Source organism: Pelobates fuscus, chromosome 2, assembly GCF_036172605.1.
Source record: "Pelobates fuscus isolate aPelFus1 chromosome 2, aPelFus1.pri, whole genome shotgun sequence".
NCBI lineage: Eukaryota > Metazoa > Chordata > Amphibia > Anura > Pelobatidae > Pelobates > Pelobates fuscus.
Genome location: NC_086318.1, coordinates 143,261,752 through 143,277,318, shown reverse-complemented (window position 1 = coordinate 143,277,318; position 15,567 = coordinate 143,261,752). Strand labels below are relative to the sequence as shown.

Genomic DNA, 15,567 nt, shown 5'->3' with positions numbered 1-15,567 from the left:
ATGCTAACAAAAATATATTTTCAGATGCTAGAAGTGAGCCATGTAACTGTCTGTCTTGTCCTCGCTGTCTGTCTGCTTCAATGGACTGCTGGGAGGGCGATTCTCACTGAGGCTTCTACAGAGGTATGTAAGTAATAGAAAACTGCTGTTATACTGCTGGGCAACAGATTAACCAACATTAGCCAGTCATTATCCAGTTAACATGTATAGCTTGGAGGAAAGACGAGACAGGGGGGATATGATAGAAACATTTAAATACATAAAGGGAATCAACACAGTAAAGGAGGAGACTATATTTAAAAGAAGAAAAACTACCACAACCAGAGGACATAGTCTAAAATTAGAAGGACAAAGGTTTAAAAATAATATCAGGAAGTATTACTTTACTGAGAGGGTAGTGGATGCATGGAATAGCCTTCCAGCTGAAGTGGTAGAGGTTAACACAGTAAAGGAGTTTAAGCATGCGTGGGATAGGCATAAGGCTATCCTAACTATAAGATAATGCCAGGGACTAATGAAAGTATTTAGAAAACTGGGCAGACTAGATGGGCCGAATGGTTCTTATCTGCCGTCACATTCTATGTTTCTATGTTTCTATTATCTCTGCTGCTTGACAGTTTGGCCAATATTAACTAACCATCAATTCTAATTTCCATTTAGGCTCACTGCTGCAAAACAGCTTAGCCAGAACTAACTAACCATTATATACATTTTCACTAATCACCTATTTAAAAAAAAAATTTTTTAGAAATAGGTATCGGTTAATATTAAAATAACGTGTATGCATTAAATCAGATGCTTAACTGGTGATTTGCTAATTTGACTACATTAAGTAATTTTAATTAGTTAAATAGTTAAATACAGTTCCCATCACTCTCTAAATCACCCTTTACTACTGCTATTTGCTAAGAAAATGACCACCAGAAATATTGTTTTGTTTTTTATAATAGCACATGCATGCATATGTGTCCAGACACGCAATGCGCCCAATGTATACACTATACAGGATGTATAATATATGTGCAATGTGAGTACATATGGGATAAATGGATAAGTGCAAGGATTATACAGTACGTGAGGGAAAATGTCAATGTTACTTATAAAGTTAGTTACTTATATATAGTAATCTGGGTTGAAAAAATACTACATTCCAAAGCGGAGATACATGTACATGTATGAAAACAAATGCTATTTTAGCAACTACATGCGATAATTCTTGGAAATTTTCATTTTGTTCCAGTTTGGCCAACATTTGTTGTGTATTAGCATATTAGCAATACTGTTAGCAATACAGACTAGTATTCAATGAATGCTAATCGTGGTTGCCTCAATGGCAGTCTTGATGTGTCTTCACTGCCACCTTGAATTCTAAGTCTTTTTGTACTAATCTTGTCTTCTGGTTAGAAATTATATGTTAAATATGTCTTTATTTTATTAGTACTTGTCTATCTGTATCAAATATCTCATAGCGAGGTAGAAAGAAATGCTCTCTCAAAAGATCTGGCTTCTTGGAGAAGTGTTTTCGATAAAAATCTATATTTAGTATAATACTAGTTGTTTTTCGATTGAACGCGCAATATGCATTTAATTTTACAGTCGTTTCACTCTACAATTGTTTTGGATGTGGGTTCACAGTCAGTATCCAGTGAAGAAAAGTCAGCAGCAGACTTGGCAGCTAAGCTCCTACTTCTAGATGAACTGGTTTCTCTGGAGAACGATGTGATCGAGACCAAAAAAAAGAGAAGCTTTCCTGGCTTTGGATCTCCTCTTGACAGGCTTTCTGCAGGTTCCATCGAATTAAAAGGAAAACAGAGGTGAGTTTATGTCATGTAATCTATTAGGGGGTTATGAACTAGTGCATCTCTCAAGTAGTTTATTTTCCTAGACATTTAAATGCCAACCAATGAAAATGCACACATCATTCTGTAACTGAACTACTCCATAAGACGCACCTAGTTTTTAGAGGAGGAAAACAAGAAAAAAAAATTCTGAATCAAATAGTGTATTAAACTATTTAATAAACTATATCATAATAATATTTCAACCATGTAAAGTGAACAGCAGTCAACAGTGACATTAAGAACAATCACACACACACACACACAGCCTGTTACACACACTGGCTGTTACACACACACACACACACACACACACTGGCTGTTACACACACTGACTTACACACACACACACACACACACACACACTGGCTGTTACACACACTGGCTGTTTCATATACACACACACACACTGGCAATTACACACACTGGCTGTTTCACACAGACACACACACACATTGAGAGGCTATTACACACACACACACACACACACACATAGGCTATTACACACACTTACACACACATACTCACTGGCTGTTACATACATTGGTTGTTACACACATACACACTGGTTATTACACACACACACACACTGGCTGTTACATACACTGGCTGTTACATACACACTTGCTATTACACTCACTCACTGGGTCATATATACACACTCACAGTTTCCTATCATTGCTCCATGCGAATCTCGCCAGGTGTTGCTGCCCTTCTCTCTCCCACAGCACTCGCTGCCAGGATATGACGTCAGGTATCCCAGCCTTCAGCTCTTAAAGAGCTGCAGCGCTGCTCGCCAATGCTCCCATCCCCTCTGAGCTGGACACATATCAATGAAACACGGCACCACAGCAAATGGCCACGTAAAAGATTCACTCGGGCATTCAGCGAATGACCGGTGGGAGAGGGGTACTCTATGCTCCCACCTCCTCCCGGTCACCTAGACAGTTTTGGCTGCCTGTGCCGCCTTATGGTAGCGCCGGCCCTGCACACATTCGCTCCATAAGATGCACAGACATTTCCCCTTACTTTTGAGAAGGAAAAAAGTGCGTCTTATGGAGCGAAAAATATGGTATGTTAATTTAGTAAGTCACCGGTGGGAGCAAGTGGAACAAAAAAGTTGGTTTGGGCACATCCAGTAGTTTCTTCAGCAGGTAGACTTTATTATGGAGTACATAAATTTACACAACGTTTTGGCTTCCCTGAGCCTTTGTCAAATACAGTTTCTGTACTCCATAATGAAGTCTACCTGCTGAGGAAACTACTGGGTGTGCCCTAACCTACTTTTGGGTTCCACTGGATTTGTCTGGGCTGGGCCCCTGCCTGTTTTGGAGCACCCTAGTGGAAGTACTCCCGGAAAAAGTACAAGACTGGTGAGAGCAAGGACATCACTTTTATCATACTGTATGTAGGTGCCTGCAATAGATTGTTTACTGTAGCAGCACTGCTTTTCATGAAGTAGGAGAAAAGAAGATAAAAATTTGGGACCAAGAAGAGTCCAGTTATGATGTTTTGCAAGTTTTATAAACAATACCAGAGATTAGTATAAGCGCTAAAAGATCAACTATAAATGAGTAGAAAAACAGGTTGCAAACACTGATATTAAGGGATACCCTCAACCCTTTACTGATGATCAAAGAACAAAACAAAACACAAATACAGGTTGCGCCAAATATAAAGTCCAATAAGTCTACAAATGCTTGGGGATGTTAGTATAATCCTCACCAGGGATATATTATGTGGTGTAGATCCTCAGGGAATGTTCCTCTCCAGGATATTTGATCAAGTAAGTATTTAACAATACAGATGTGCCAGGCACAATAAAAAATAGAAATAACTTAAAAGCGTAAAAAGTGTAATAAATGGTCAGACACATAAAATAATGTCAAACACACTTTAATGCTAAAAACTAATTTTATAACAACACAGCGCAATTCAACAATGGGGGGGTAAGGGGGATATTCCACAACACCGTCTAAATTGTATATATATATATATATATATATATATATATATCAATATCATGATATGTTACTATGCCTTTAATGTTTCCTTCTCTTCTCTAAGTTACACTGATTTGGCAGCTTTGCAAATACTTAGAAGCCTAAGTACTCTGGCTGGATTTCCTCTTTGCCTCTTGAACTCAACAAATTGCATTTTTCCAATGTCAATAAACCTCTGGCACCAGAAAGGCTAGGTTTTTGCAAACATCAGTAGAGCTGCAGCAGATATAAATCACCACAAGAGGGCGTCCACACTTTGCAGTAGCTCTCTTCTTCAGTAATATTAGTTGATAATTATAACTTTTCAAACCCATGAAAATAAAAGACCATCAGGATTATGTACTAAAGTTAGAATTCAAGGTGAATTCAAAGCTAAATTAAAAATTAAGGCCAGAGAAGCTGAATGGAACGCATATCTGACTTACAGACTTTTTCCAGTTTGGCTACTTTGAATTTCAGTTTGCCATTCACTTTGAGAACTCACTTTAGTGATTACCACTATATATGACTAATACTGACTGACTCATACACTGGCAATGTACTTAATGAGGAATGTATGTTCCCTGTAAATGACAACCTTTGTGCTAGCTCTGTGCATAATAAGACTGTGTAGTCTTAACTGAGTCATACAGGCTTGTTTAATAGAGTACAAATTCAAAGTGAGTTTGAAGTGAATTTAAAATTTGAGGTCAAAGTAGCCGAACTGGAAGCATAATTGTCTTAGAGAATGTTTCCAGTTTGGCTTTTTTTAGCTTGAATTTTAAAAATGCACTTCAAATTGACTTTGCTTTCTCGCTTTAGTAAATCACCCTGTTAGTAAAAAAAAAAAAAAAAAAAAAAATATGAACAGATCTAGATTTGGCTAAACCTAATATTATTTTTTAAAAATGTGATGAACTTTTAAAATGATTTTGTTCAATATATTAAAAATATAAAACATATTTCATGTGTAGAGGTTACTTCCCTTGTATTTGTTTACTGTTTTTTTTTTAATGTTCTAAAAATATAACATATGGTTTTCCAAATCATACAACATGAATTCAACTCAAGACTTTAATGTCCCTTTAATACATTAAAAAAAAAAAAGAAAAAAGAAAGAAAGAATTTTTTTCTTGTACAATGACAGCATCATGTAATGGATATTAAGTCCTTCTGTTTTATATCTTTATGTCAACAGCAACATTTCTCCATACAATCTCTATATTTCCCCAGCTTAGTTTATCCCCCCCATCCCAACCCCTTCCCAGGCCCCTGATTTCTTAATTTAGTTTAATGGTGTCACATCTAGGGATACTGGATAACTGCCCTCTGGCAGAATAGCTTGAGTGCGTCAGTAGATGTGCTTACAATTTGCACAGGTACTAGGATCCTGCTGAGAGTGCTTTAGTTGTGTGTTGGTGGGCCACCTGCTACAAGGACAGTACCGGTGAAAACAAAAATCATCATAGTTTGACATAAAACAGCCAGCAGCCATAAGAGTGAGAGCAACACAAAATAACAACTTGGCATGCATTGGGCAGCTCAGAGGTCACTAGTTGAAGAAATCATTTATTTGTTAAATTAACAGGCTAGTGTTTATAAATATGTATAAGGAATCTGTGATTTAGCATATTTCTTGTAACTGTATACAGTACAGCTAAAACAAACACATCTATCTCTACATAATTCATAAGTTGGTCTCCAGTGGAGTTTAAAATAAGATCCAATTGTACAACTCATTAAAAAATGACATTGAATGTTCACACTTTGTTCTCTAGAGTTAGTCATTTGAATTATACTTTCCAAAGAAGAGTCACAGAAAAAGCAGTTCTCGAAAAAAAAGCTGAAACTGTCTAATGAATGGTGATATAGATGAATAAGACTATTGTTAAAATACTTTTATTAGCAACCTCTGGATGATGGCATTTATGTTCACTTTTATTACTTGTACATACACTGCCTGGCCAACAAAATAGTCATCACTAAAAAAAAAGGTCACACACTCTAATATTTCTTTGGACCACCTTTAGCTTTGATTACGGCACACATTCGCTGTGGCATTTTTTCTATAAGCTTCTGCAATGTTACAAGCTTTATTTCTGTCCAGTGTTGCATTAATTTTTCACCAAGTTCTTGTATTGATGATGGGAGAGTCAGACCACTGTGCAAAGCCTTCTCCAGCACATCCCAAAGATTCTCAATGGGGTTAAGGTGTGGACTCTTTGGTGGTCAATCCATGTGTGAAAATTATGCCTCCTGAACCACTATTTCACAATTTGGGCCCGATGAATCCTGGCATTGTCCATTGATTTTTATTTATGTATTTATTACTGGTATTTATAAAGCGCCAACAGATTCTGCAGCACTGTACAATTAGTGGAGAACGAACAATACACAGACAAATACAAGAGGTAGAGAGAGCGCTGCCCGTAAGCTGATAACTAGCCAATGAAGCTCTTTTATACAACGTGCTTAGCTAGATGGAATAACCTGGTCATTCGGTATATTCAGGTAGTCAGCTGACCTCATTTTTTGGGCACATAATGTTGCTGAACCTAGACCTGACCAACTGCAGCAACACCAGATCACAGCTTTGCCCCCACAGGCTTGTACAGTAGGCACTAGGGATGATGGGTGCATCACTTCATCTGCCTCTCTTCTTACCTTGATGCGTTCATCACTCTGGAACAGGGTACATTTGGACTCATCAGACCACATGACCTTCTTCCTTTGCTCCAAAGGCCAATCTTTATGCTCCCTAGCAAATGTAAGCCTTTTTTCTGATTAGCCTCACTGATTAGTGGTTTTCTGAAGGCTACACAGTTGTTTAGTCCCAATCCCTTGAGTTCCCTTCACATTGCGTGTGTGGAAATGCTCTTACTTTCACTAATAAAAATTAGTTCTACTGTTGTTTTTCTACAATTTTATTTCACCAAACGTTTAAGTGATTGCTAATCACGATCAATCAGGATTTTTTTCCGACCACATTTCTTCCTCGAAGATGATGGTTCCCCACTATACTTCCAGTTTTTAATAATGCGTTGGACAGTTCTTAACCCAATTTTAGTAGTTTCTGCAATCTCCTTAGATGTTTTCTCTGCTTGATACATGCCAATGATTTGACCCTTCTCAAACAGACTAACATCTTTTCCACGACCACGGGATGTGTCTTTCGACATGATTGTTTAAGAAATGATAAGCTACTCATTGCATCAGTTGGAGTTAAATAACTTGTTGCCAGCTGAAAGATAATCGCCCATGCAGTAACTATCCAGCAGGAGGCTCTTACCTATTTGCTTAGTTAATTCCAGGTTGCAACTTTTTTTTTTTTGGCCAGGCAGGGATTTTGGATTTAAAAAAAAAATTATATTCTGTTCTTAACACTTAAATAAAGACAGTAGACATCAAAAAGAGGAATCAAATGCATTCTAAATAAAAATGTTTTACAATCATGTCAATGTTTAAAAATGTATCTGGTCATCACTTTAGTCATCTGCAAGTTTAGAACAGCAAAAGGTATAAATATAAACTCATGTATAGTGTTTTGTTTTTTTTTGCCTTACTCTATAGAAAAGGAACATTCTTATATCTCATTTTGTTTGTGCAGATTGCCATATATATGTTGTATAGAATAATGAGGACAGCTTTCCTGTATAGTTTTTAATATTTGATTTAAAGCATATCAGAAAGATTTGTGGTTCATAGTATATCATGAGGATAGGGATATAGCGATTAAACAAGAACATTGTAAAAGAAAGGACCTTGAATCCTGTAAGCCAAGGTAGCCAAACTGTAAACAATCCAACCCAGTCTAGAAATGACTGCAATAGTATTGCTAAAGATTTGCAGGTTCATTAATCCGCTGTCAAACAAATTATTAATATTTACAATCTTCTGTCCCATCCACTACAATTCCGTGTTCACATAATGCGTTCCATGTTATTATACAGCAGAAGCTTATCATAAACATTTTGAATGTTGCATTTGGTTTCAGACAAATTTTGATTTGTACAAATTTTGGGTGATCAGTGAAAAACTCCGGAAAACTAAATGGACAAAGCACAAAACAAATGAAACAGACAATGGATGAACCAGTTTGTTTGTTTAATGATTCATAGTTCTGTCCGCAGCAACAAGAAAAAGAAAGAGGGTGTAAAACTTCCCTCTATAAAGTCTGGAACTTTCGGTTTCATTACTGTTCTCTTTTCTGTAAAAATATGAAATAGTTGGTAATGTTTTCATGTTAAAGGGACACTCTGTGCATCATAACCACTATAGCTCACAGCAATGGCTGTAATGCATTGATCCATTGTTTGTCTTCCCCTGTCTTTCTGTCAAAACATAGTTCATCAGTTTATCAAGCAGTGGCGTACATACCAGGGTCGCAGGGGTCGTGGCTGCGACCGGGCCCGGCCCACCAGGGGGCCCGGCCGACCTGCGACCCAGGTATGTATGTCACTGTGCCAGCCTCCTCTCCTGGGGGGCCCGGGAGCCGGCCACCTCAGGGCCCCACTCGCGCACCGCACTGAAACCGGAACCGGAAGATGACGTCATCTTCCGGCTCCGGTACCAGTACGCGGTGCGCGAGGGAGCTGAAGAGGAAGCACTCAGCCAGGGAGAGTACTCCCTCGCGTGCCCGCCAGCCGGGTGACACCACTGGACCCCAGGCAATCCCCTCAGCTCTCCCACAGGTAAGGAGGATGGGGGGATTAAATTAAAATAAAATAAAAACATGTGTGTGTTAGTGTGTGTGTGTTAGTGTGTGTGTGTGAGTGCGTTAGTGTGTGTGTGTGTGTGAGTGTGTGTGAGTGTGTGTTAGTGTGTGTGCGTTAGTGTGTGTGTTAGTGTGTGTGTGTGTGAGTGTGTTAGTGTGTGTGTGAGTGTGTGTTAGTGTGTGTGTGTGTGAGTGTGTGTTAGTGTGTGTGTGAGTGTGTGTTAGTGTGTGTGTGTGAGTGTGTTAGTGGGTGTGTGAGTGTGTTAGTGTGTGTGAGTGTATGTTAGTGTGTGTGTGTTAGTGTGTGTGTGAGTGTGTTAGTGTGAGTGTGTTTGTGTGTGTGTGAGTGTGTGTTAGTGTGTGTGAGTGTATGTTAGTGTGAGTGTATGTTTGTGTGTGTTAGTGTGTGTGTGAGTGTGTTAGTGTGTGTGTGTGAGCGTGTGTGAGTGTGTGTGTTAGTGTTAGAGTGTGTGTGTATGTGTGTTAGTGTTAGAGTGTGTGTTAGTGTGTGTGTGTTAGTGTTAGAGTGTGTGTAAGTGTGTGTGTGTTAGTGTGTGTGTGTATTAGTGTTAGAGTGTGTGTAAGTGTGTGTGTGTGTGTGTGTGTGTTAGTGTTAGAATGTGTGTGTTAGTGTGTGTGTGTTAGTGTTAGTGTGTGTGTCTGTTACTGAGTATGTTTGTGTTCTTCTGTTAGTGAGTGTGTGTCTGTTAGTGAGTGTGTATGTATGTCTGTCACTGAGTGTGTGTCTGTCAGTAAATGTGTGCGTCTGTTCATGAGAGTGTGTGTGTGTGTCTTAAGCACTTACCTTTCTCCAGCGCCGGGCTCCCTTGGCGCTGGGGATCTCTCCGACCCGATCCGCCTCTCAGCTCCGAATGCGCATGCGTGGCAAGAGCCACGCGCGCATTCAAACCGCCCATAGGAAAGCATTACTCAATGCTTTCCTATGGACGTTCAGCGTCTTCTCACTGTGATTTTCACAGTGAGAATTGCAGAAAATCTTCTAGCAGCTGTCAATGAGACAGCCACTAGAGGCTGGATTAACCCTCAGTGAAACATAGCAGTTTCTCTGAAACTGCTATGTTTTCAGCTGCAGGGTTAAAACTAGAGAGACCTGGCACCCAGACCACTTCATTGAGCTGATGTGATCTGGGTGTCTGTAGTGGTCCTTTAAGTGTATGTGTTTATGCATGCACTGGCGTACATACCGTGGTCGCACGGGTCGCAGCCCTGCCGCCATGTGTTGGGGCCCCAGCTCGCGCAGAGTAAGTGGGTGAGCGGGGGGGGGGGGGTCACGGATCAGTTTTCGCACCGGGGCCCCATGGGTTGTGTGTACGCCACTGTTCTCAAGCCCTAGTTGGCCAAAGCCAGCACCTCTACACTTATCAGTGTAGTGGATTATCAATCCAAAACCTTGCAACACTGGACTGCAGTGACAGGCTGTGGCCACTGAGGGCAGGTGATCCCAGCTTTTGCAGAGTATCATTGCCATACAAGGTTGGAGTCCTTTAGACAAATAATGCAGAAAAGCAGTTTGATAGACATCTGGATGACAGTAGCCATAGATTCATAACTGTAGTGGGTATGGTGCTTAGAGAGACCTTTTAATATGTGTATGTTTCCTCCTTCTGGTGCTAAGGTAATTCATAGATTGGAGATTCGTTTTGGTTTGAACTGCGTGCAAATTTGGGGTGATCGGGCGATTGGTCAAATTCCTGAATTCCGAGGCAAAATTTATCCAAATAACAAGCAGATCAGAAAGCACAATGGTTGAGCATGTCTGTTTCAGTTTGTGATTCTGAATTATGTGCCCCAAAAAATTATTGATGGTAAAAAAAAGATGAATGATGGTTAGTGGACAGTCACTAAATGTTATTTTTATTTTTTCACAAATCAAGTGAGAAGTGACCAGTAGAGGGAAAAATAGAGGAGCAGTAAAAAAGAAAACTCTATTTATATATTATATATTAAATATAAGTAATATAGAAATATAGATTATTTCCCCCTGTATTGGTTACTTCTTCTCATGTGATCTGTGAATCAAATACTGAAAAATGGCACATGTTAGTGTAAAATATATACAAATGTGAAATAAAAAGGTGAAAGCTGTTTATTACTGTTATAAAAGTGAATCATGTACATTTTGATATAGAGCATAGGTTCCAATTAGCCATTTAGTTCCAACTGAACGTGTGTACTACGGGGTTGCACTAAAACTCTTGATCTTGTGAATAATGTTGTTTTTTTTTGTTTAAATTAGTATAATCTCATAAATTCATTTTATGTTTGTTTTGCTTTGTTTTTGCAGAAAAGTGGTAGATCTTCCAAAAAGAAGATTTGGGATTCCTCTTGACCGAATTGGGGTGAATCGCCTTGCTAATACCAGAGGTTAAAGAAAATAAAAAGTGAGTTTGGCTTACAAAGATATTATATTGCCGATTCTAAAACATGCACTTGCTATACTATAATTATTTGTAGTCAAAGACAAGCTGTTGATTGTGAGAGAGCTGCGTTTATTAGTGAAGAATATGTAGTATCTGCTCAACCCTCACTATACTTCCTCTGTTGTGTTGCCTTGTATAGACTATAAGAACTTAGTGGCATGATATCCTGCATCATCACATTACATGACTAATTGCAAATCTAAAATGGGGAAGAAGAGAAACCTGAGATATTGGAAGAAAAATCTCAATGTTTCTTCTCCCTATTAGAACAAGGTAGAAAACGAATTGGTAATTTGGAGCTGTTTCACTCTTACACATAAAAAAGAGGTGGAACCACCTATGGCAGGATAATTATTAGCAAAATCTAAATATAGACACTTGGAAAGTAGACTGCCTCTCTTTAGCAAATCAGTGGTGCAACAAGAATATAAACTAAAATCAAATGTGAAGGGTGCATATTCATATGTATATAGATTTGTTAATTTGTTTCCTCATTAAGAACACATAAAAACATTAAAGGAAAATCACACTGTGTACAGATACACATATAGTCAGATATCCGGCAATAACACCAGCATGTGTATAAAATAATTATTTTGCAGATATCTACACCCCCTTGTGTCTCTTTTTACAACCCTGCCTTGCATGTCTCTTTATGTGCCTCTTACCCCCTCCAGACCCTTCTTGCAGCTTTTCTCCTACCAGCTACTATGTGTGTCTCTTATTTCCCACAGCCCCTTTGTGTGTCTCTCCCCCAGCACCTTTGTGTGTATCTTTTTCCTCTCGGCCCCTTTTTCTTACTCCCCCTCAGTTTATTTGTGTGTCTCTTTTTCCTCTTCTCCAGCTCCTCTCGGTGTCTTTTCCTATCCTTCCCCAGCCCCTCTGCATCTTTCTCCCCACATCCTCATTTGTGTGTCTCCTTCTCCCAGCCCCTTTTGTGTGTCTCTTCCCCACCAGCAACTTTTGTGTGTCTCTTTCACCCATCCCCAGCCCCTCTGCGTCTCTCTTTCTTAACCACAGCCCATCTTTGTGTCTCATTCTTTTTCCCAACCTCTCTATGTTCCTCTTTCCCCAAGCCCCTTTTGTGTGTCTCTTCCACTCCTTCCTTTGTGGTCTTCTCTCATCTCTCCCCTCCTGGCGTGCCTGCTTACCTCCATGTAGTGTGGCCTTCCTATGTTGACGGCACAAGCAACTTATACCCTTAATGGAAGTGAATTAGAGATAACGACACACAAGAAGGATTTGTTATAGACAACAAACTATTCAACAATGTGCAATGTCAATCAGCAGTGGCTAAGACAGTATTGTCATACATGAAAAAGAGCATTAATTCTCACGATGAGAATATCATTTTGCCTCTTTATAAATCGCTGGTAAGACCACACCTTGAATATGCTGTGCAATTTTGGGCACCTGTTCTAAAGAACGATATTATGGCACTAGAAAGAGTGCAGATGAGGACTACAAAATTAATAAAAGGAATGGCTATTAAGAAAGATTAACAAATGTAAACCTCTTTAGTTTAGAAAAATGTCACCTCAGAGGGGATGTGATAACTTTATACAAATATATTTGTGGCCAATACAAACCATTGTATGGAAATCTATTCAAAAACAGGACTTTACACAGGACACAAGGTCATGCATTTAGACTGGAAGAAAGAAGATTTAGTCTAAGGCAAAGGAAAGTGTTTTTTACTGTAAGAACAATAAGAATATGGAATTCTCTGCCTGAAGAAGTGGTTTTATCAGAGTCCGTACAGATGTTAAAATAACAACTAGATGCATACTTGCAAAAACTGAATATTCAAGGATATAATTTTTCAATCTAGGGTAAATGCTTCTTGATCCAAGGATTAATCTAACTGCCATTATGGGGATTTTTTTTTCATAGTTTGTTGCAAAATTTGAAGTGCTTAAAATTGTTTTTGTTTTTTTTTGCCCTCTTTTGGATCGACAGCAAAAAAACTAATATGAGGAAGGCTGAACTTGATGGACACATGTCTATTTTCAACCTATGTAACTATGTAACTATGTAACTTTTGGTGACATCGTCCCTGCCTGAGATGTGTAGTGCAACCTTTTAGTGCACCTTTATTCTACTGTGGGAGTTTGCATATAAAATATGAACAATACTTTTCATTAAGGGACCCAAGAAAAAAAAGTGCAGGTCCAAAGTAATAGCAGAATAATCTTTGCTATCAAGAGACACAGTGGGGGGTTAAGCTCCACACATTTACCAGTCCCCCTTGTGGGCTGTCATTATTGAATGGTGTAAATGATACAGCTGGGGATGGTAAGCAGTTTCTCTCTGAAATAGTCTAACCAATATGTATAGTTTTACCTGATCAGTGAATGAGAATCTACCTTGGAGACTAATACATTACCATTCTACACTACATGGCCTCTTGATTGTTTCAGAGAAAAGTTGCTTACCATCTGTTGCACCCGCTTCCACTTCCTTTAATAGCAACAAGTAGAAACCACACTCTAAAAAAATGTTCTCTAAAATGAAATGGAACGACTGGTCTGGTGCTTGCAAAGATTGGAAAAGGAGGTGTAGAAAGAAGAAGTAGGAGAATAAATATAGCAATGTAGCTCAATATTGTATAAAAGTATAGAATTTTACAAAATCCATACAAAACACAAGTAGTATAACATGTTATCAGAATGTGACAATGCACACAGCATGTGTAGATACACAGATTCTCAACAGTTTAAAGATTCTTGCAGAGATTGGATCAGCAGCAGCAGAAGATTGAAGAATGGAGATTAAAGGGTTCATAATTATTAACAATAACTAATTAAAACATTTAAATAAATCTTGGAGAATTGTTAAAGATTTGGTTAAAAGCTACAGAAAGATATGCTTAAAATACAAATTCACATATAGTGCTCCCATTATGAGGATCTTCCTTACGCAAAAACTCTGGAACATCCGGAGGTTTATTTACTGAGGGGGTCTATTCACTAAACTTCAGATAGGGGCAAACTGGGAAGATTTAGACTAAATGTGTGAATTTAGAGTGAAGTTAAGATTTCAGGTCAAAATAACACTTTTAAAAGGAAATGTATAGAACAACAGAATTAGTTTTTTCACCCACCAAGCAGGTGACATAAAGGCATGTAAAGTTTGTCTTTACTGAGCTGGAGAAATTTAGAAGCAACAACTCTATAAGGAAAGGAATACGTAATTGTTTCCTTTATTTTAACTGTTTTGTTTTTCTCTTTTATGTAAACTTCTCCCATCATGGTTAATGTTCTCAGAAATTCCAATTAGTAAGAAATCCAACCTGCATGAGCTATGATAGGTTCTTTGGCTGTCTTGTGTTATTGAATGTTTTACCTCTCCTTTTTCCGTTTTTCTTTTTACAGGTACACACACCCTGGATGATAGATGATACATCTATGGTTGCCACAAAAACACTGCTGATGCCTCAGAGAAGATCCTGCTGTTGATTTATGTTGCAATGTTTAATGAATTGACCATCTATAAATCTATTTCACATCCTCTGTCAAAACAATAATAGATTCAATCCATCAGATCAGAACTTTTACTGCCAGGGTGTGTCTGCTCCGATCACAGGGTGCAATTCTGTATATAATGCACTGCATGCCAATACTTCTCATTTCTAAAATGAGCAATTTCAAAAATTATGTTTTAATATTAACATGACGACAAAGTAAGAGAAATTAAGCAGCATTTTATGGTTTTATGTTATTGTCTTTGTTAGATTGCAGCTGAAGTTATTTGTACTGAGGAATGACCTTAGAGCACTTGTAGTTATACCGAGAATGTCAGTGCTCATTCTATCACCCCAGCAAAGAGCATTAACCATTGCACCGTATCTTCCATTGCCTGCTAGCCTGGTTTTATGAAGCTACATATTATTTATGGAGCTGTGATCCCACTTATCACTTTGTAAAAACAACTGTCTGTGTTTAACCCTTTACATACCAGTTTGGGGTTGTCTGTTTTATGACCCCCTTTAGCAAACAGTGGGTCAAACAGTATCGTTTATAGTTGCAGAATGATCACTCATTCGTTGAACCATTACAAGGTCAGCAAAATTCTGAGTTGGTACTATTTTTCTTCTGGTCCCGATTTCTGCTGCTTCTGGAAAAATCAAAGTAAAAAACAACCCCATTGTTAAAGTCCTTTTTAATGTCTCTATAATACACTCTATCGTTTCCTGTTTATAAACCTGTCATTCTTCAAGGAAAACCTATCAGATCCAGTTTTAGGGTCCGGTACAACCGTCCAGAGTTATGTCCTAGGTAACTGTCCCCAGCAAGAGGCAGTCTATGTAGTATATCATTAGATGCACTCTCGTTGTGCTGAGTGGTGTCAGGGTACTAAAACTGCCCTTAGTGGGGCCGGTATGGGAGGCTATAGGTCAGCATAGCATGCATTCATGCCAGACTGACTTCCCCCATTGTAGAGCACACCATCAGCTTTATGGGCAATCCTACCCCTCACCCGGACTAACATATCTCTTTGCCACCGCCCATCATCACCCTTTTCATGGCCCTGTCATAAATCACCACAGGTCAATTTGTAAAGTATAAAAACCATGTGCAAAGTTGTAGAAG

General features: G+C 38.7%; 1 protein-coding gene across 3 annotated transcripts in view; it reads left to right on the top strand.

Moving 5' to 3' along the window:
• Nucleotides 1–14,969, top strand: part of OSTN (osteocrin) — a 36,410-nt gene extending 21,441 nt beyond the window's left edge. For 2 of the 3 annotated variants that reach the window (XM_063441079.1, XM_063441078.1), the window contains exons 2-5: nucleotides 25–123; nucleotides 1,597–1,814; nucleotides 10,840–10,936; nucleotides 14,350–14,969. In XM_063441079.1, coding sequence (XP_063297149.1) covers nucleotides 25–123; nucleotides 1,597–1,814; nucleotides 10,840–10,924 — 402 coding nt within the window. In that variant the 3' untranslated portion in view covers nucleotides 10,925–10,936; nucleotides 14,350–14,969. The remainder of the gene's footprint in view (nucleotides 1–24; nucleotides 124–1,596; nucleotides 1,815–10,839; nucleotides 10,937–14,349) is intronic. The other variant, XM_063441080.1, reaches the window with a different exon arrangement.
• Nucleotides 14,970–15,567: the final 598 nt, after the last annotated feature.